Source organism: Semicossyphus pulcher, unplaced genomic scaffold (assembly GCF_022749685.1).
Source record: "Semicossyphus pulcher isolate SPU_LCO1_2020_fin unplaced genomic scaffold, fSemPul1.0.p SCAF_16, whole genome shotgun sequence".
Lineage (NCBI taxonomy): Eukaryota > Metazoa > Chordata > Actinopteri > Labriformes > Labridae > Semicossyphus > Semicossyphus pulcher.
The window spans coordinates 23471357-23494132 of record NW_027211670.1 but is presented as its reverse complement, the minus strand read 5'-3'; the positions used below and the strand labels follow the sequence as shown (position 1 = coordinate 23494132).

At 43.2% G+C, this 22776-nt stretch overlaps 1 protein-coding gene across 1 annotated transcript in view; it reads left to right on the top strand.

Annotated features, from left to right (window-relative positions):
* myo1d (myosin 1D) overlaps window positions 1-22776 on the top strand; it is a 145555-nt gene that overhangs the window by 11623 nt on the left and 111156 nt on the right. The window contains exons 2-6 of the mRNA XM_069664302.1: window positions 16503-16711; window positions 18092-18185; window positions 19887-20052; window positions 20606-20659; window positions 22049-22144. Of these exons, the coding sequence (XP_069520403.1) occupies window positions 16503-16711; window positions 18092-18185; window positions 19887-20052; window positions 20606-20659; window positions 22049-22144 (619 nt within the window). The remainder of the gene's footprint in view (window positions 1-16502; window positions 16712-18091; window positions 18186-19886; window positions 20053-20605; window positions 20660-22048; window positions 22145-22776) is intronic.

Sequence of the window (22776 nt, the reverse complement as noted above, 5' to 3'; positions counted from 1 at the left end):
CTTTTTCACCCTGGAAATACATGCTACAGTCACAGCTTGTTGCTGGTATATGTGCCTGTGTGTGTGTGTGTGTCTTTGTGTGGGAGTGGGTGTGGTGGGTGGCTCCGATCCCAGCCTACAAAGAAAGGAGAATCAGCCACCTGATCTGCAGCCGGGCTCTGTACACATGGCTCCCATTTCCCCCTAAGTATCCAGAGCTGCAGCCTCTTGGGAACATCCTGCAGTGTGAATGTGAGGAACACATGCTGCTTAATACTACACAGACTCATGGCTTTGTTTAGTGTTCTTGTTGTCCTGTTGCTACTTAAAATCAAAAGTTTCTTAAGTCCTGCAGAGTGCATGCAAAGGTATCACCTTTCATAATCGATACCTACATCTAATTAAAGGCAGAGAGGGTCTGTCCTACTTATCCAAAAATACACCTTCCTTACCTTTACTTATGACCCACTAGAGGTGTGTGTTTGTGTCTGTAACTGCAGAGACCCTGCCCTCCTCATGGTTTTAGCGGTTGTGCTGCAGTGGTGCAAAGCTGCTAGCCTGTAGTCTGCAGGTCTGTGTGTCTGAGCTACACACAGAGCAGACAGGCCACATACAGCACACTGGATGAAGTGTTGCATCTTCTTGCGGGGTTGTGTGCATGTTTGCTTGTGCTGCAAAACAATCGGAACAAAGCATTTAATTCTCAGATTTACCGCTCTGTTCTTCTTGCTAACTCCGCTCGTTCTCAATATTATTTTCTGTATTGCATGACCGCTGCTGCTCTCCCTCACTTGCTGGTCGAGTCGGGGAGAAGCGGAAATAGACAAAACCCGTTCATTATACCACAAAGCAAGACAGGGCCAAGAACCCACGATGTACTCTAGATATTGGCAGCAGAGATGTTATTGTGGCGTCTGACCTGGGACGATTGTGATTGTCATATTAGTTTTTGCATCATGAATCTGTTCACCTGTTGCATGTAGAGCATCTCAGAAAACTCTGCATGCAAACACCAAAAACTTGCTGCATGGAAGTGGAGGGGAAGTGGAGGTAACGCTGGTGCGTCCGGCTTGTGATTACGTAGAGGTCGAGGGGAGACAGGAGGTCTCACTCTGAGCAGCGTTCTGTGTTCCAGCTGTCTGTCCACATGTATATTTTTGGTCTGAGAAAGTGACTCTTGGGGGGGTTTGGGAGATTGTTGTGTTCTTTTGCACTTTTCTTGGTTGTTGCTGCACTTGTGTTATTATGTAATACACTGTGGGCGAATTGAAGTTTGCTGTGTGTTTGTTTTTTTGGCTTGCTCTAGTTTATGTGTGCTATTGTTTGAGGAAATGGCTTGAGGCTCTGTCAACTCCTTTTGAAGGGTTGCTGGCATTAAAGATATAATCTGGAAGATTTTCATTTAAATAAATGTCTGTTAAGTCTCTATCTATCGCCAAATGAGGTAACACAATGGTGAGTGAGCCTATGGCCCACCGATGAAAGCCTTTATATTTGTAGTATTACAGACTGGCCACTGTCTGTGGCGACTTTTGTGGAAAAAATCCCAAGCGGCGCCCAGTTAGTGACGCGTTTTCCATCAGCCAGCAGTGGTTGGTCTGCCAGAGAGGGTAGGCGGAGCTAAGCGGCTGATTTTCCGGTTTCTGCAAGTGTTGCGAGTAAACAGTAATCTACTATGGCTGAACAAACAAAGAAAAGATGGATGACTACAGATACAACTTCAACAAGAAGTGAAAATCCAAAGAAAAAGAAACAAACTCGACGCTCAGATGAAGCAAACAGTCTGAAAAGGAAAGCGACCGTCAGCCAGGAAAATCAAGAGTTACAACCGGAGCCAACCGTGGACGCTTGGTTATCTGGGATTTGTGCGCCCGCAATTGCCGTTTATCGCCATAAGGTGCCGCCAGATGGAACCAAATTGAGAGCTTCGAGATTATGTCTTTAAATTGTTGCCTTTATTATTTTGTAGCGACCGCTACATAATGCTTGAAAACTTCTAGCCCAGCTTTCAATAATATTTATGCGTGCTATTTGTATTCTTTATAATACTTGTTAAGATTTGTTTATGCAGCGTTTTTCAAAATAAAGTTACAAAGAGTTCACACGGTCAAACCAGGATTAAAATATTGCGGGACTGAGGCAAATAACATTTGAATAATATGAGGATAAAACAGAATATTACACCAAAATATGAAGATAAAAATAACAGTATAATAATAAAGACAAAATGAATTAAGATGAAACAGTGTACTATAATGAAAGCTCAGTGGGCTTTGGGAAAAGGCCGCTTAAGTTTGCGCTAAAATAGTTCAGCTTGTTGCATCAATGGACAAAGTGGAGGCAGAAACATCATCCACGTCTCAGCGTGTTTGGCTTCTGACAGATGGGATGCGTGCCTCTCTCGCTCCCACTTCCTCTTTTCTAATTAGAGAGCATTTCATCATTTACTCAGAGACTCACACGGCATCATCACAGTGTGGGAAAGTGGGACAGTTTTGTTTTTAAACCGAGGCCATTAGATAATAGAAGACTTAACCTTTGTCATCAGGACATGAAAAGATGATGTAATACTCATCGCACAGTTTTGTCTTCCTCTTGCGTAATCTTTTTATTATTTAGATGTTATTTTAAAGTGAAGTGTGAGCGTGAGTCTGACGTAATCTTCTTCCCCGCTCCAGCTGTGTGTGCAGCAGGGAAACCACCTCCTCTGACGGTGTGAGAAGATTGATGTTGGCCTCGGGGAGGCTGGATGTGTAGCGTGTTGATGGGCTGCGTCTCCTGCAGGCAGTCTGGGAGCTGCTGTTTAGCACTAAGCAGGCTTTACAAAGCAGCGGAAAATCCCCCGTACGCAGAGCCCAGATGTCTGAGGGCTGCAGAGCGTGAAGGAGGCCTCTTTAACACACTGTACATAAAAGAGAGGAGAGAAAGGAGCAGAGTGAGCGCTCGACTCATTTCTGTTTGGTCCCTGAAATTACAACTGCAGCGAAACGTCTGGGACAAAAAGCCTTGACTGTATTAAACCTCAACTTTGTTCCGCAGCAGAGTCGATCTTTATTAGGCACGAGGGAGGAATATCTGTCGCCAAGAGGAGATTAATGAGCAGCTACTGCAAACATCACATAATAATACACAACGACAAGTTTAGTTTAGCCATGAATCAACCAGCCCTACAGCAGCTACTTCTGGATATATTGGCCAAATCCACACGTGAAACAATGACGAGCTTCTCCTTGTTTTTTGAACACCAGCATGCACCTGTCTCTTTCTCCTCTCGGTATATTTACCTCATGTCTCTCCATCCATACCTCACGATGTAAAAACCTCATAATTACCTCTTATGAGGAATTCTGGCGTGCTTCCAAATGTGTGGCAGCAGGAAGCCAGATCCAAAAAGATATTGTCGTCCTAGTTTGCCCTCAAAGAACAGAGCCCTGACCGCATCCCATCCAACACCTTCAGCCAACAACAACGTCTGACCTGATGCATTTGTGGCTGGACGGGAGCAGCTCCCTGCAGCCAGGTTCCAACATCTGATTTTGATATTGATATTTTTAAACCTGGAGCCCGATTTTATGATTTGGGGTATAATCTAGTGCTGCACAGTTGATATTCATTTTGTCTTCCCACGATCAAATAAACACGATTGACTGCGATATCGACGTTTAAAATGCTTCTCCTGTAGAAAACTCTGCTGCATATCAAATCAAGCGCCTCCTAAACTAACAGCCGCTCCCCCAGGGGGCGATGGAGAGGTTTGGGCTTCACTTTTGGCGGAGCTGGCATCTCATGTGATGTCAGAGTTTAGAGTGTTTCGGTTCAAAATGTTAAGTGGTGACTTTTAACCGAATGCGTCTGTGGTTGTCGTTGTTACAGCAGCTGCTCTGAAAACGTGAAGAGAATACGTAGCCGTCCTTGTTTTTCATTATGATCTAAAAATATATCTGTTATGTCTTTGAGGTGTTGTTTGTGCAAGCGGTCATGTAGGCGACTAACGCTCTGTCGTGTTTTGAACGCTGCTTGTTGTTACGCTAATACAGGAAGAGAGCGAGTCACTCATTAAACCGAAACACCCCCCCCCCCGAACAGCTCGTCATCGGTTGTTTGGAGGTATTTCAAATTTACGGCAATGAAACCGACACAGGTTTCATTGCCGTAAATTGTTCGGGGGGGGGGGTGTTTCGGTTTAATTGTCGGTGCCGCAGCAAGTGCAGCATGATGAGTGTTTGAAGGCCAAGAGGAAGAAAATCGCTGAAGGGTGCTGTACAGCGCAACACCCTATCCACCCAAAGACAGACACAATTGTGTATTTATACTGTATTTTGCCTCCAGAGAAGAAGCACCAAATTCAGGTAAAGAACCTGATTTAAAGTTTTGGTCTGATGCAGAATTTGTACATGAGCAGGAATGTAGCACAAAATGGAACTGAAAGTGACTTTGTGTATTTAAATGTGAAAGTACAATAAAAAGTGTCCCTAAAATTAATAAATAGGCTTATTGTGATTAATAATCGTGATCTCAAAATCGATCAAAGTAATTGTGTTTTTTGCCATAATCGTGCAGCCTTAGTATAAATGACCAAAAGGTACAAAATGTTTAAGCGCTGGTCCACCTCGAGGAGAAGCTCTGACATCTTGTGAAGGGAAGAGGACGGTGAAAAGGCGAACAGAGGTCGTTGTTGGAGAGAGTTTATTGTTTTTGAAAACAGAAGGCATACGTTAGTGTATTTGTTTTACCCATAAGCCGGAGGTGAGAGCAAACACTTTCAGCAGACGTACTTTGACCGGGTGTGGGTCCCCAAAGGACTACATGCATCGCCTAGCAGCAAGGTGATTCTACTTTACCAATCATCCAGTGTTTGAGACAGGTTTTTTTTATTATTATATTTATTATATATAATTATATTTTTACAATTTACTTATTCACCGAGGTGAGATCAATCTTTTGTTTTGATTTCTGAATTGTTTCTAAATTATTATTCTGAACAATTATTTTGTTGTGAGTAATCAGCTGACAGTCAGCTGCTGTGGTACAGTGTTGTGACCAAGTCCCAAGCAAGTCTTAATTCATTTATTCTTGAGCAAGTCTAGTCGAGTCACTTTTTTTCCACTCAAGATCCAGCACTCTTAGTATCTTAGTATCTGGTCTATAAAGAGAAAAGACAAGGTATCAGTAGCTCGTCTAATAATGATATTATCGGACATATTTATATAACCTGTTGAAAAAGTATGACAATGAATTGTATCTGTGTTATCTTGGCACAGACGCAGCCATGATGATGGTCTGCTCTGAGACTGTATTGAGTAGTAACGAGTACGACTGATGAGGATTCTCTTTGGGGGCTTTGATGTTGCGTGTTGCCATAGCGAGGAGTTTGACTGACAGCCGGTCATCCAGTCATGACAATCACATACAGGGGAGCTTTTTGAGTCGTCCAATCATGATTCCCAGTTTGCGCTGCGTACATACTTGATAGTTAGACAGAAACTTGACAACATTGAATTTTATCATTTTATATTTTACAGCTAACATTCAAACCTATGAACACACGCAAGTCATCGAGTCATCATGCCTCAAGTCATTTATTTTTGGTCAGGTCACAAGTCATCAAAACAGTGACTCGAGTTGACTCGCGTCCAAGTCACCAAGTCTCAAGTCCACATCTCTGCTGTGTTAGAAGGAAGGGGTGGGACTGAGCTTGCTTTCTTCTGTTTAAAACATGTCGACAATTTGGGATTAAACGTGGCGTCCGCACAGTCTTTTGACCTCATGTTAGACCTCACATAAAAGTCCTACTAATGTGTTGAAATGGAGAATAAATCCTTCACATGCAACACGGCTGCAGTTGTGAATTCAAGGTGCACATATTTTAGTCCACGTAAAGAAGGAGGAACAGTTGCCTGCAGAAGCTTGAGTGCACAGAGCAGTAGCAATTCGTTCTTTATATGTGATTGATGACCATTTAAATGACCACTATGAGTGCATCCAAATGTTAACCGAACTCATCAATCTTTACTGCGAAAACTCGTGAGAAATACAGAAAGCCTGCTCAAGAGTCAGTGTTGGGTTTTTCTATTCTTGGCGACTAACTTTAAGGCAGCAGATATAAACCCACTCTTATTTTCAAGGATCCATTTTTTCTCTAATAGATCTCCATAAATGTCACACACTGGTCCCTTTAGAAAGCACCAAACGCATTAGGAAGTACAGATGGTAAAAGCAGTCGGGCCCGCTGCTGTGTAAGAAAACAATACGTGAAAGACAAGATGTCCTTTCCCCAGCAGCCGTGGAGATAAGTCCTGAAGCATACTGCTATTACTCCAAACAGAGCAGTGATAATGAACCGGAGATAAAAGTGGAACACACACAGATTATCTGCCTTCATAATTCCTGGACCCTGACCCTGAAGTTCAAACGCATAATGATGACGACACGTGCTGGCTCTGCTGTGGGCCGCAGACTGTACCGATAAAGGACACGACGCAGAAACAGGAACGCTTACTTTGTTTTACTGCAACTTTTTATGGCTTTAAAACACACAAAAAGTATTTTTAAGTCTGAAAAATCCTCCTTGAGTTTGATTTTACTAGCAGATGCTAACAAGCTGTTAAAGTTTTTACAATGCTTTGTAACTTACAGTACGTCTCATTAAAGGTTTCTTGACGTTTGTGCCTTTTTCTCATGTTCGTACACCGGAGCCTCAGAGGGTGTCCTTCTCACATCATTTATTTAGTCACTTTTACCTCTTAATTATTATCCAAAGTGTGTTTTTCTTCTTGTGGGGAGACAGGAGGGATTGTTGGTGAGAGAATGTCATAAATCTCTGGCGCTCCTCCTTCAGCTCACCATAAAAACGACCCACCCAAACAAGATTGGAGACGGTGGTTGAGCTCGGCTCTGCTCTGTAATCACATCTGAGGGGAGAGTGTGTGCAAAGAGGAGCATGCTTTGTGCATCTGTGTGTGTGTGTGTGTGTGTGTGTGTGGCATTAGGGTTCATGTGGTGTTTCTGGGTGGAAAAAGTTCCTCGGAAGAATGAAAAACATTTGTCATGTTTCCCTCTCTGTTTGTGTGGAAGACGAATCTTTGAAGTCCCTTTTTAACATCTTAACACAGTTTCGATGTTTGAATGAAGAAGAGATTTGCTGGTTTATCACAGTAAAATATTCTGCGTGCTTGTGGTTGTTGCAGATAACAGCCTGTCTTTAGCAGCAGCTTTATTTTGATTGGCTGAAGAAGAGCCATGCTTATTGTTTATTGAGTAGAGCTGCTTAAAAATGGCAAAAATCATTCAGCCATCCATCATCTATACCGTTTATATTGATCAGGGTCGCCGGGGGGGCTGGAGCCTGGAGCCTATCCCAGCTGTCATTGGGTGAGAGGCGGGGTTACACCTGGACCAATCTTGGAACCCATCGTCAGAGACAATATAGCCTCTGGGGACACCGGTGAACGTGCCGTCCCGTCAAGACTTCCTTTTCTGCGTGCTGCATTGTTACAGAAAGAGAAACCGTTTTCTTCTGGTTTACTTGTTATTAACGGGTCTTACCTTTGCCGACATTTCAACATCATGAGATGATGAGATGAGCAGATTTGTAAGAAGTAAGACTTCAAGCTTTGTCAGGTCTGTCCTCAAGAGGAGAAGAAAACTTTTAAAATGCTCGTTTGTTGAACGGAGGGCGGATCGATCTGATTCATTCGAGGAAGTCGCGAAATCTAAACACTGAGCGGCTTTCGTGACACAGCGTCAAGGGAATTCATCTCAAGTTGAATTTTAGATCTAGAGCAGATTATCGGAACTTTTATAGAGATTAATAAGGAGCTCGAGAGGGGCACAAAAGTTTGAAAACCACTGACTTAGAGGGAGCTGTCATGTCGTCCATCTTTTGATTTTTGCAGCAGTGCTTTGAAGCCGAGAGTTTGGTGAAGAAGAGACCATATTAAGATGACAAAACATCATTACGATGACCTTTGCCCTGGCCTACAAATCTTGTTTTGCAGGTGTAAGAAAACATGTTTTCAGGATCATTCCTGTAAATAATATAATGATATAATCATTGTCATATCCTTTTTCCGAACATGCAGCCTCTGTATCTGATGTCTTCAGCAGAATCAAACAAAGGTGCACGAACAGTTCATTTTTCTTATTTAGTCTGAAGCAATCATGTTACGAACCTTTCTGACTATATTTGGCACTAACTTCAGGAAAGTTTGATGATTGCTGTGATAAATTTAGCCAAATAATTGCAGCATGAAAACATCTGATAAAAGCACTTCACTGGGTTGGAGTCAGACTTTACATGAATCATCCTTTTCTGCTTGTTCGCTCCCTCACTCTCTCTCCCTCTCTCCCTCATTTCCTGGCAGCTCTTGGGAGGGGTCCTTTTTGGACGGAGATCAAACAGCTGAGGGTCAGACCGGTTCAGACACACTTCCCTTCACAGCTGGACTGACACAGAGACGATTTAGAGGGAGTTGTGCTCTCACACCTGATGATTTATGTGTGGATTGTTCCTCCCTTTCTCCCTGTTTTATTTACTTTGTAACATAAACTCTCTTTAAACTCATGACTCAACCTTTATCAGACTTTAGATGTCACTGCCCGATTCAGTCAGAAAAAGACAAATGAGCGTGTTACCAAATTTAAATCTGATGTCTTTCCGTGCGTCTATAAATATCTTTTTTAGGAGTCGACTGTGACCCGTAACGTTCTCTAATCTCTGCCCCCGTGAGTCGGTTAAATCCTCCTAAACGAGGGAGGAACAGATGGATCAGACACGCTCCCACTGATTGATTTTCTCTTCCCCTCTCTCTTCTCTTCATCCAATCCCCCATGGAGGGATGATACCAGAGACACAAACATGATGCTATTTATAAACTCACAGGTGGGAAAAAACAGCGGGGCACCTCTGAGCCTTGTTACAAACTCTGCCTGTGTGTCTCTGAACTGTGCAGCTTCACTAAGAGCCGGGGTCATCCAGTGTCATTTTTAAAACATCTTCCAATAAGTGATATCGCTCTCATACAGTTTAGAAAAGTCAGACACATTTATCTCGTAGAAATAAGTCAGCTGTGTGTTCGGAGTGTGTTTTGAATTACAGATTTGGCCCTGTCAGTTTCAATTCGCTGTAACAGCTGCAGACATGTTGGAGTAAGCTGCAAATCATGTTGGATATTTATGAAGACATTTTAGTTTAATAAACTTTGTTGTTACTTCAATGGTTAAGAAGTTGCCGTGGTGAGCACACAGGGCAGGAGGACAGACATGACAACGGGGTAGACGGTAGTTCAGTCTGTAGGGGCTCGGCTTGGAGGAGGGTGGACGGTTTAAAGGAGAAGTTCGGTTTTTAATAAACTCAGGTGTTGAAATGACTCATAGGAACAAAAACTTTTGGAAATGGTCCAGTATCTTCCGCTGTAGCCGCGTTACGGCTGCAATGGCTGCAACATTATCCCCTGGGGCAACTGCGCCCAATCAAAGCACGTCCACTAACAGCGCTTGTTTTTTCCGCTGACAGGCTCTGATTGTTACTCCAGGTGTCCGACAACATTACGGAAATGATCCCAACAAAGATCGGCCTTTTTTTAAAGAGTAAGATCCGAGTAAGAACCAGAAACAGAAGTCTCGCTCTGAAATCTCACGTGAAGGTGGAAACGTGAGTTTTAGTTGGAGAGAGGACTGCAGGATGCCAGCAGGAAGATATTTCAAAAGCCATGGCTGAATATTTACCTGATCGACGGTGAAGAGGCGTTTGTACCACCGTCCTGTTGAGGTAACATCTCACCACCCGCAGGATTTCAGAGCGAGACTTCTGTTCTGGAAAAGGATCTTACTCTTTAAAAAAAAAAAGGACGATCTTTGTCGGGATCATTTCTGTGATGTTGTCGGACGCCTGGAGTAACAATCTGATTCTGTCAGCGGCAAAAACAGACACTTTTAGTGGACCTACTTTAATCGGGAGCAAATGCCCCAGGGGATTATGTTGCCGTTCCGGCGGAGGACGTCTACTTGACCGATTCCAAAAGCTTTTGTTCCTATGAGTCATTTCAACGCACACATTTGTAACTTCTCCTTTAAGTCCTGATACGGACCTAGAATGGAATTTGGGCTGGACGTTTGAGAGGTGCCAGTTCCTTACCTGGATACTGTTGAGTTGCCCCTGAGCAAGACACCAAACCTCCCGACTGCTCGGGGTGCATGCCATGTGCAGCCCCTCACTCTCTGCATTAGTGCATGTCCACAGGGTCCAGTTAGTGCATGTGTGTATTTCAGGGCCATGTGTGTGCAGAGTGGAAAAATGTCCCTCAGGGATTAATAAAGTTGCTTCTTCTTCTTCATAAAAACAACACATACTAATAAAACTATCATGAATACGATAATTACACAAAGTGGCATAAACGATTACACAGAGAACTATAAACTCTAGAGACAGCTGTTGTTGTTTTGTCAGGGATAACCGTTTAAAACAAGTGAAAAGCATTCAACAGATAAATTACTATTAGTCATCATTATCAATATTTTTCTACTTTATATGAACAATTTCCTTCTACACATTGTGCACCCTTATTTTCATATCTTTATGTGCATAATGCAACATGATTTTAATTAGGATTTAAAAACTCCTCTAGTATGAGCCCTGCTGTCTTAGTCGCAGGCTCACCACATGTGTTTAATGGAGTGTGAAGTGGAGACTGTGAAGTCAATGTTCTCTGCTAATTTATCCTTCCTTCAATTTCTCACCAGTCTTTGTACTGGGACAAACACTTCTGGATATTTGATGTGAAGAAATCATTTAGAGATAAAGTATCCTCATGTCTGTTTTGGGCAGACTCTCTGACTAAAATGTGCCTCTGATTTTCACCTTCCATCCCCACAGCCTATCACACTGATGCTGTCTGCTCTCCTCATATCACTGAATATATAAAGGACTTGTTTATTTGAACAGTATTACTAAGCCTTTATAACCCATGTTCGTTCATGTTGCATAACTTCCTGCAGATGTTTTTGTAATGGTAGCAGACCCTGTCACCTTCTTCCTCTGCACACCCAGCTGGACTTGGGATTCACCCCTCCTATAGTGTTAACCATTGTTGTCAGACTCTCACCTAGGAGCCATTGTACGTGCGCGTTAAGTGGGCAGCTCTCTGCAGTGTCGGCCCGTGTGGGGGGGAGACGGAGAGCCAGTCTGAGACAAAGACCTCTGATTGACGTCTGAACAATGGAGCGGGCACACAGCAGCCTCCTGAGCGAGGGACGGGACGGAACAATGGCTCTTTTTCTGCTGCAGCAGGGGAGGAAGAGCTAGCACGTTAGCTTAGCTGCTGTGGGAAGTTAAGTGAACCTGCTTGTTGTAAGCAGTTTGCAGTAGTATTTGAAATATACACATGTGACACTTACAGATAGTTGTTGAAAGAAATCCTGGGTTACTTTATGTCAGGATTTCTTTGATATATTTAATCTTATTCACAATATAGTTTAGAACATATTATAGTTATTTAAGGCCACATGTGGAACTATAAACCAGCTTTCTGCAACTCTTTGCTGTTATAATGCAAAATAAATATGCTTTTAACATTTTTGCAACAGATTTTTGGCACATATTACTCTCTATGTTGTATTTAAACCTGCAGCTTGCAGTTTCCGGTTTCCCACTTCTCAAGAAACCCGCTAACACCTGGCTTTTTTGCTTAGTGGGAAAGGTTACAATCGGTGTTCAGACCCGGGTCAAATGACTCTGCAGTAGACCTGGTTAATTATCGCCTCTGCTCCGATCGGCATTGATGGGAACACCAAACCCGTGTCGACAAGCTAATCTCCGCCCCCTTTCCGGGGCGATGCTATGCTCCGTCGGTAACTTCTACGACTCCTCGTCATCTCGGCTACAAATTCCACCCGTCTCCGCCCGAGCAGCGCTCAAACATCGTTCCAGATTTGTCACCGCCGAGTTTGATACACAGACTGAATGAGTAATAGATACAATAAAGAGCTAACCACCATAACATCTTCACTGTTTCGTAACCCTGTCTCCGGCGCGTTTGTGACGTCAGACTTTGACGCAGCAGAAAAGAGACCGACAGGAGGATACTTCACTGGCAACGGGAAAAGAGACAATCGCCATCTATAAGCGGGTCTTCCGAGTCTGAAAAACCTAGTCGCACGTAAGTCAGTGGGAAAGAGGCATTAGTTTAAAGCATCAGTTCACAATTTCTTAAGTCTGCCTGGAAACAAAAGCCATAAAAACCTATGTTTTTTATGAAGTCTCTCCTTGTCTTCATAAACATGCCATTACAAATCCATTCCTGTGAGCGATGGAATATAAAATTCACAGACGTTGTTCTGTGCAAAAATAGAAAATAATGTTGGGGTAATCTGTTAAGACTAGAGTACTAGAGAACGCGTTAGTTCTGCAATCCAAGTAATCTGTTAGTTAGGTATTTTTTCATGAAAAGTTATCTGTTACTGGAAAATAAATAGCCGAATTTCTCTTTTCCTTTTGCCGCCACAAAAAAAGAAAATCCTCGAAGCACTGTTCCTGCTTCTCTCCTCCTTCTTGGCAGGAAGCTGTGCAGAAGGTAAACCTACAGGTGTGTGTGTGCGCATGCATAGCTAGCTAATTCAACTAGCGAAATCAGCATCATTTAACATATTTATCCCTCTTTGTCTGGGGACATGGGACACATGTGCGTCCCATGTTATTGTCAGGCAGTCGTGCCAGTTTGTGCGCGGCCTGACGTACAGTATGAATACTCACACACAAGTCTGAACACACAAGGATCAGTCAGAGCACTTGTTCAGCACATGCAGCTGTGCTAAAGCAGTGTTGTTTCTCGCTTCTGCCCCGGAGCATTGTGTTGTTTTCTCATCCTCTTTTACCCTCATTAATGAGCTCAATATGAAAGCCATACTTGGTTTATATTTGCTTAAGATGTTCCTTGTTTGTTATGGTTTGGAAAAATGAAGATACATCAGTCTTTAGTTCTTATTTCCCTGAGCCGACATGCAGGTTTGACTCTTTCTGTTGGCGCTGTTTGTGCACAGTCAGCGTTAATAGTTATAAAAGTTTGCAGAAGATAAGATTGATGGATGAGAAGGCCAAGGCTTGTATCGGTTTAAAGCGCCAAGGTTTGGAAAACACAGATAAACCAGAGGAGCGTCATGGCCGTCTGTCACCAGCCTTCATGTTTTGGTTGGCGCTAAAGGCCGTTCACGTTGCAGCAACATCAAATCACATCACATTCTTCTGTGCTCTATTTTTAGCTCCACCACAGAGTCAGCATCTCAGTTTGAAACGTGATCAATATCTGGGAAGTGCTTGATTGGGTTCATCTGGCAATCGCTCATACTTCCAGGACAGTCGTGGAGTAACATGCTTCGGGTGTTGTGTGCAGCGCAGTGGCAGAGGTTTGGCAGCCGTGAAGAAAGAGACCATTCTTCTGCGGAGAGAAATCTGGGATCCTGGTTCTTTTTGGAGAGGAAGGAAGTCAGGCAGGCGGCCCGGGGCAGAGAGAGGGAGAGAGAGAGGGAAGCCACAAGAGCAGGAGAGAGAGAGAGAGATTGTGTGAGAAGTGAGAGGAGGAAGGGAAGAGGAAAATTAGGACGAGACAAAGAGAGAGAGAGAGAGCTTCAAAAGTACAAGGAAACAGGAAAATTACAACCATATAACACATATTCTTAATTATATCCATCCTGCAAACTGCTGAGGAGCCACTCAGACTGTAGACTCTTCTCTGTGGGACTCCTGCTTTAAAACAAGTAACACAAAGGAATAAAATAAACCCCTTTAAGCACAGTTATACGCATATATGCATACCAATGCACTCATGTAAGACCATAGCCTTACCTGTATGTGCACACCATAAAACTATTAGGTATATTCTTTGCAGCTCAGATAGAGAGAGGGTGCCTAAGCTGAGTTTTAAAGCTATTCCACCTATTATGTTTAATAATAATAGCAGTAATTAATAGTAAGAAAAATTATGTTAACTCATGTTCCACTTTGGAAAACCAGAAATAACCGAGTGCTTTCAAAGGACAAAGTGGAAAATAGTAGGAAAGGTGAATCCATCAGGTGCTAAAGCTTTAGCTTCCACCTTTCTTGCTCTGTTTTTCCACCATCTTGCTCTGTTTATTTAGAGCCAGAGGCTGTGCAGGAGAAATAAGTGTGTGGAGCCTGTGGAGGACCTTGTGTCCTTGCCGTGTTGGAGCCCTCAGGTGGGCTCAGTCTGCAGCAGCTTCTTGTGTCGGTCTGAAGCAGATATTCACGCTTATGGAAAGTTCAATGACTGTAGTGTTAGTGTTAGTTACGTCTCCTCTACTCTGCTACTTGGGAACAGAACGCTGCAGGAGCCCCATTTACCAACAGAGCTGTCAATCATGAGGCCACGCCCCCTTTTTATAGCATCAAATAACTAATTAAAAGTAAAGTTGGACATAAATCAGCATGATAAGAACTAACTATAAAGACAGAAACCATGTTTGAGAAAAATGTATTTTGATTTTATAGTTTGACTCATGTCCCATCTGTTAACATGGAGGAGGCGGGCTTTATGACCTATACTGCCGCCAGTCAGCAGGGGGCGATAGAGAGGGTTTGCCTTCACTTATAGGGAGCTGTCATTTCGTCCATCTTTATACCGTCTATGGTTTCCACCTGGATTTTAGACCCCGCAGGCTGCAGAGATTTGAGGTCCAGACAGGTTTTCTGTCAGCGATCCAGTTCCTCCCACAGGTGTCTGATTGTGTTCAGTTCAGGGGAAACCAGGAAAACTGTTTCTTTGTGCTCAGGGGGCTTTGTCATGAAACAGGAAAGGGACTTCCCCAAACTGTTGACACAAAGTTTGAACTCACTATTAGGATCGTTGCTGCAGACCACCTGCTGCTGTGGACCTGCTCGACTGCAACACCTACTAACATCAGCCTTCCCCATAGTATCATTATTGTTGCTGCTAATGCTAATAGTAGACCTGTTGACTTCAACTGTTACAATTACGATTACCTCAGCCTTTATCATTACTCTGCTTCTCTCGCTAATTTATTTATTTATTTATTTATTTAGCCAATCTTCACCCTAGTCTACCACTATTATTGGCATTGTAACCATAAGTATGTGTCTGTTGTTGTTCATGTAACAAGGACATATGTTGTTGTGGTAACAAGAACATATGTTGTTGTTGCTCTCTTTGCCTGTCTCTATCCTGCATCTCCTTCTATCCCATTTTCGGCCCATCCAGTCGAGGCAGATGGCTGTTCAACATGAGTCTGGTTCTGCTCGAGGTTTCTGCCTGTTAAAAGGAAGTTTTTCCTTGCCAATGTGCCGAATTGCTAAGTGCTACTCATGGTGGATTGATGTTGGGCCTCTCTTTAAATAACTTAACAAAGAGTCGGTCTAGACCTGCTCTTTCTGTAAAGTGTCTCGAGATAACCCTGGTTATGATTTGGCGCTATACAAATAAAATTTGATTGATTGATTGATTGATTTTGATATTGTCTGAAATATCATCGTATGTTGCTTTAACACAAACTCTGTGGACAGACAGAGAGAGAGAGAGAGCAGAAACCAGACATTTTCCTCATGACATGATTGGTGTCTAATGTTGTGACGTCTTTTCTTCTGTGTGACTATAAAATGCAAAATTCTGCCCCAGATGAAGTAAAAAACATGCATTCAGTCTCATATTATTCTCGGCTTGTTTGCATTTCAGCAGAGCTGATATCAGATCAACTAATAACTAATGATGGCTAATGCTTAACCTGTTGGACAGTCCACTCTGTTGTGTTCACTCAGGTACACTTCCTCTGTTATTGAAGCACAGTTTTTCTTGAGATTACAAATTAACATTTTATTCTCTTAGTAGAAGTAATTATTTACTTATTGTTGAGCTTTTTTGCACTTTCTGCATGACGTATGTCCCTGAATGACCCCTTAGCGTAGTCCTGAGACCTTTTTGATTTAAACACTGGAAGCCAAAGACGGGCAAAATATTGTTAATGTTTTATATCATGTTTTTCGGGGATTTCCTGGTTACTTATTTCACACGGGAGGATTCGGAAGTGTAAACTGACTCTTAGCTGCTCAAAGAAGGAGCTCAGCGTTTCAGGAAATTGGATGACTTTCACTCAGATTACAAGATTGATAAACTGTTCTTATCTTACCGAGCAGACACGACATTGGTGTCAAGATTCTGCAATAAAGTTAAAAAGATTTCAAAGTGTCGAATTGTTACTTTACTGAGATATAAATTCATCTTTTTTTAATGTTTCTAATCAAAGTATGAACGACGACGTTTAAAGTGAGTTTTTGTTCTTTTCATACTTTTTATAAATGCTTGTAAAGCTTTAAAAAAACACCTGCAATGATCTTATTTACAACCATTTTAAGTGGTTAAGTCACATAAAGTGAATGTGTCGTTTCAGCTTAAAGAGCCAGAGTAATTCTGTCCTCTTAACGGTTATTATCAATACAAATAGATGAATTTCCCTTTAATATCTTGTTTATAATCCTAAATGTCCGCTCTGTGCATCCTCAGGTTCGAGAAGGGGAGGATCTACAGCTACATCGGGGAGGTGGTGGTGTCCGTCAATCCTTACCGTGCCATGAACATCTACGGCCGCGACACCATCGAGCAGTACAAGGGCCGCGAGCTGTACGAGAGGCCGCCGCACCTCTTCGCCATCGCTGACGCGGCGTACAAAGCCATGAAGAGGAGGAACAAAGACACGTGTATCGTCATCTCAGGTAACAAGGGAAGCCCCTCAGCAAGGGGCACACTAAACACCCTCCTGTACACTGACAATAAGCTCCAACTAAGACTTTGGGGTCACTTGTTTCTGAAGGTGTTTTTGTCCTCCTGTTATAAATACACTCCTGCTTTGATGATCGAGTGTTTCCTCTTGTACTCAGATGTTTTCTCTCCTGAGCGAGGCTCTGCAGGACAGACGTCTTGAAAAAGTATTGACAAGTTAAAAATAAAGCCTTTTTTTAACAGAGAACTATTTCATGTGGTCAAAAGCTGTGTGGCTGCAGGGAGACATCATGCAGAGGATGATGCACCACCTAGTGGTCAAAAGAGGAACTGTTTCCCCCTGAAACCCTGATATATCTACACCAAACAGCAACACAGTTTGGTCTCATGATGTCACTAAAAGATCAAAATAAGTGTGGAGGACTGAAATATTTTTATCATACAGAGGTTATAATTCAAAATGGAAATAATTATGAGGCAGAAAAACTGCGAATCAGGCTTTAGTTAGAGGTCGAAGTCAACAGGAAGAGTAAAATATAAAACTTTATTTCACTTTTTGAACGTTTGGAGGTTGGCCGCATTTGAACTTTTTTGGCTTTCTGTGCCTTTATTAGACAAAGAGGAGGAGAAGTGGATAGTGTCGGAAACAGGGGAGGAGAGAGCGGGGGTGAAACTCAGCAAAGGGCCGACGGTGGGAGTCGAACCCGTGGCCGCCGCATCGCAGACTGCAGCCTCTGCACATAAGGACGCACGATCTAACCGCTAAACTGAGTTTGTAGTGTCCTTGCAGGGTTTCCAGAAGTCTCTTAGCAATTTATTTTCACTATAAACACATAAATAAGGAACTCAGTGACAGAATATATAACTACTGTGGTCATCGGTTTCATACAACCTGGTGAAATATAACTTCTTTAGATTTCTAAACATGGGACAAAATCTTTAGCCGCTTTCCCACTGGTCAATAAACCCGCTAACACCCGGCTTTTTTGCTGAGTGGGAAAGGTTACAATCTGCATTCACATTCAGAATATCGCCTCAGCTCCAATCGGCATTGATGGGAACACAAAACCTGTGTCAACACGCTAATCTCCGCCCTCTTTCCCGCGCGATGCTATGCTCCGCCGGTAACTTCTGCGACTCCTCGTCATCTCAGCCCGTCTCTGTCCGAGCAGCGCTCGAACATCGTTCCAAATTTGTCGGAGCCGGGTTTGATAAACAAACTGAATGAGTAATAGACACAACAAAGACCTATCCACCGTGTCATCTTCACTGGTTACTAACCCTGTCTCCGGCTCGGAGACATATATAATTTGCAAGGTAAGCACTCATTGTTTTTATTGTTAAGACTCTTTGCACTGTGTTTTTTATTGCAGGAGAAAGTGGAGCAGGAAAGACCGAGGCCAGCAAGTACATAATGCAATACATCGCTGCTATCACCAATCCCAATCAGAGGGCTGAGGTTGAAAGGTGAGATGCTCTCACTGACACAGTTAAACCTGCAGAACATGTGCACAGATCTGTTGGGTTGTAAAACAGATGATATTATCGGACAGGGAGGGGGTTTCTGAGTGGATTCCTGTTGTGCAGCTGTTCTGCATCTTTGCTCCTGCTGCACAAACAATTCACTGGAAAATTGTAGCACAATAACCTTTTAACATGTCTTATCAAAGAATATAACAGCATACACATGATAAACAGTGTAAAGCAAGTGTTCGTAATCGTTACCATCCACAAGAAAGATCTAATTTTAGCGTCTTGACACGCAATGAAGAGCTCCAGAGCTCAGTCTTGTTGTTGAATCTCAGACAGTGCAGTCGTTTGTACTACAGGTCACCTTTATTATCTTATCACAGCCACTTTAATTACAATTAAGACACTGTCATTTCCCAGGCATAAATATTATCAGCAGTCTCTTAGATCACAGATACACAGCATTTACAGCTCAGGGATTTAGACCACACCACTGATAGAACAGCCAGCACCCACAGCTTTACTGATTTAAAGAATATATACGAGTGTGTGACGTCGACGAGATGTATGTTAAGTAGAAAAACGGGAGATAAGCTGTGATTTAAAGTGAACAAAAAGTAGGTCAGAGATTAAGAGAAGATCTGATGGGGTGAAAAGGTTTTCAGGTCAACTTTATTTATTTATTTATTCACAGATAAGTGATTATTACAAACAGCTGGTGATTCATGCAAACATAAAGAAACAACCGGGTACTAATCCACTGCTGTCTACTGCCGCTGCTCCGACAAACATTAAACAGGACCAGGTCAAAACCTGCATGGTCAATGTGCGCTTTTATGGGCAACGTGTTACAAGGACTGTCCTTATGAGGTCGATGACAACGTGTTTGAAAGCAGGTGCACACTGCAGACGTAGGTGAGGACAGCGGATGAGCAGCGGAGGAGCAGCCCCGCCTACTCCCCTAACAAAGTATCCAGAGCCGTATAGACAGAGAGTCGCGTCAGCGGAGGTCCAATATGCTCCATGATCCACCATTGCGATGTCACAACTCTCTCTCTCTACGGCTGTGAAAGTACCGTCAGTCACTCACTCACTCACTCACATACAGACCCCTGTGTCGGGCTGACCCCGGTGCGGGGATCAATACAGCTTATCTTATCTTAAATGACCGGCAGGTAGCCCTGTCAAGAAAATATTCTCTCTACAGTTCATTCGTTTTCAACAGAAATAAACAAGAAAATTGTGACATATATGCAACGACTGTGGGGCTCATCAGGTTTCAAGAGCGTAACTGTAGCTGGGATCAGGTACATGGAGTGTGAACAAACTACACTACTACTGCACACAAGTCAAAGGAAACCAGGTCCTTCAAAATAAAAGCACAGCATCAACTTTTTTTTTTTCAAGCACACATCCGCGACCCACTGACAACAGCTCCGCGACCCACTTTTGGGTCCCGACCCACCAGTTTAGACCCTCCTTGCGACAGGTACAGGACGGGCGGAGAGCGAGGGCAGATTCTCCATTTATTTCTTAATCAATCTCTGATGGATAAAATTATGATAAATTAAAGCCAGGTAACGGTCATGTGTCGTGTGTTTCCGTCACGGTTATATGCTCACTGATGTACGGGATCAGGGGAAATATTTTTTTCTCTAATTAATTAATCAGCATCATCTTTTTCTGTCTTTGTTTTAGAGTAAAAAACATGCTGCTGAAATCCAACTGTGTCTTGGAGGCCTTCGGGAACGCCAAGACCAACCGCAACGACAACTCCAGCCGCTTCGGCAAATACATGGACATCAACTTTGACTTCAAGGGAGATCCCATCGGAGGCCACATCAACAACTACCTGCTGGAGAAGGTACGGGCTGTCACATCACCAGGGTAGAAGTACCTTTAATCCGAAGATAATGAAGTACATGTTTTATTCTTTTCTCTTAACTAAAGGAAAAGTTCAGCAAAGCATCTGTGTCTCGGGTGTTAGCCATATGGTAGCCATGTTTCTTGTTGTCCCCCCTTAGCACATGGGCAGGATCCAATTAAACTGAGGGTTGCATGATGAGGAACAAGATACTCCAGGAAATTAAACCTTTCCTGCTGCAAACCTGTGTTCATTTTTAGACTTATTTGTAATCCTGGCTGTTATCTTGTGAAATACTGGATAGTTTTCACCCTTCAGGCTTCAAAAACAAATTAAATGTCACAATCTGGGGAAGAAATATCCTTCTTTGATTATAGACAAAGCTCTTCTTTAAAGGGACACAAGCAAAAACATTGTGAACCACCGTCCTCTGTAGATATAAAGCTTTACTTTCAGATAGCACAGAGCTGCACTGTCCTTTATTTTGCTCTAAGACGACAGCTTGTTTGTGACACTGACCTGTAATTGCATGTTGTTTTTTCTTCCCTGACAGTCCAGGGTAATTTTCCAACAGGCAGGAGAGAGGAGCTTTCATTCATACTACCAGGTAAATTTGTGTTTGTGCACCTGTGTATTTGCACGTGAAGAGAGCGTATGAACAGTGTTTGTTTGTGCGTGAAGCATGCAGCGTGTCTGGGTCGTCACAAGGCGCTTTGTTCCGTCATGTAGGAGCTGAGTGAAGAGGTCTTTTTCTGTGGATGAATTATGATGTTTACGCTAACGACTCAGGCTGCACCGGGAACATTATGCACGAGTAAACATGTCAGAAATTACTGTTTACACCATGTAATGTTGCTTGCACTGTAGACTTATAATAGCCTACATAATGATGCACAAAACAACAACAAATGCACTGTACACTGACTGACTAAGACCTTTGTATTCTCTGAGGCACGTAGCCCTTCAACAAAACACTTCCACCCTCTAAAAGGGGAATTTTTAAAGGTTTTTAGACACTTTTTAACCTGCAAACTTTAAGCCCAACCCTCCTGAAGCTCAGGCTCCTGGTGTGTTTTATTGGAGTAAATTGGTTGATCACATGCCCTAGCCGATTATCCTCCAAGTCATGGATTACAGTCTGACATTGGACCAGACATGCTAAGGGTCGTGTACAAGCTGCCTCTGCATCTTCTGCTGCCGTGTAGTGGCACCCACACACAGCTGTATCTGTACCAGTCATTTCTTAGGAGCAGCACGAGACATTAAAGGTGCTGAAGGTGCTCTTCATCCTCTACATGCTTCCCCTCGGCCGCCATGGCCTCCATTTTTACTGTTGCGCCGACGACACCCAGCTCTACATCTCAGCCAAATCCATCGCAGACTGCCTTATAGACTTGAAACCTGGTTGTAACAGAACGTCCTCAAACTCAACAGCAACTAATCTTAAATCCTCATCATCAGCCCCAAATCACTGATCTCATCCTGCCCCGACTTCTCCCTCTGCACCGATGATCCGTAACCATGGTGTCATCTTCGATCATCACAAAAACTGCCTTCTTCCATCTTGAAAACATCGCCCGTCTTCGCCCCTCCCTCTCCTTCTCAGCCACTGAAACGCCTTCATCACCTCACGACTGGACTACTGCAACAGCTTCTTTATGGCACATCCTCCAAAATCCTCAATAAACGAGGATACATCCAGCAGTCCGTCTGCTCACCCGCTCTCGCACCAGTCCTTCAAAACCTCCGCTTGCTCCCCGTCCATCAAGGCCCTCCACAGCCTAGCCCCCTCCTACCTCACTGACCTCCTTCACCAACACGCTCCCACCCGTTACCTCAGATCTGCCGACGGCAACCTCCTCACTCCTCTCACCCGATCCAAGCACCGTCTGTAATACTGCAAATGCAAATGCTCGGCGATAGATTCAAATGATTATTACTTTAAAGATGCTGAAGTGTTTTAAGTAAACTGTCTGTCTTTCTTGTCCTCCACTAGCTGCTCAGAGGAGCTCCAGATTCGCTCCTACGCTCTCTTCACATCAAGAAGGACCCGACAGCGTACAACTACATCAAAGTTGGCGGCCAAATTAAGGTAGACTAAACATCAGCACTCATCTAACCTCACTTTCAAACTGGCCAAACAGAAGAGGCAGCATAGACACAAGTCTGCAGAGTGTCAGTGTTTGTTTGCAGACGGATGAATCCCACCAAGCACATGACTCATCGATGTTTTTGCCTTCAAAGTGTTTACACTTGTACTCCGAATATGGGATGTTTGCTTTAAAAACTCACGAGAGGAAGAAGTATCTCTCTAATGGATCAGCGTCTCTGCGTTAACGCTGAGATGAGTGTTTTGTTTTTGAGGTGTGTTTAAATCTCTGCTGCGCACCGCCGCCCTTACACGAGCTTAACGAGCGGGAACAAAACCACTGGACGGCAACAAACAGCCTGATGTCATGGAGCACGATTCAAACAAACAGCTGAGGCGGCGGTTTGTGTTCTGTTTGCCTCAGCGGCTCCTATTTTTATATCCAGGCATCACAGTTCAGCAGCAGTGTGTAATTTAATTAACTGTGGGAATATGATATCGTGGGTAGAGAACTTGCAGGAGAAAGGAAAAAGGCTTTGAATCCAGGACAAACAAAGCTGTATGTGAAATGTTATATTTGCTTCAGCAGAAAAACAACCACTTGTCCAATTGTAGAACGATAACAACTTGTTTTC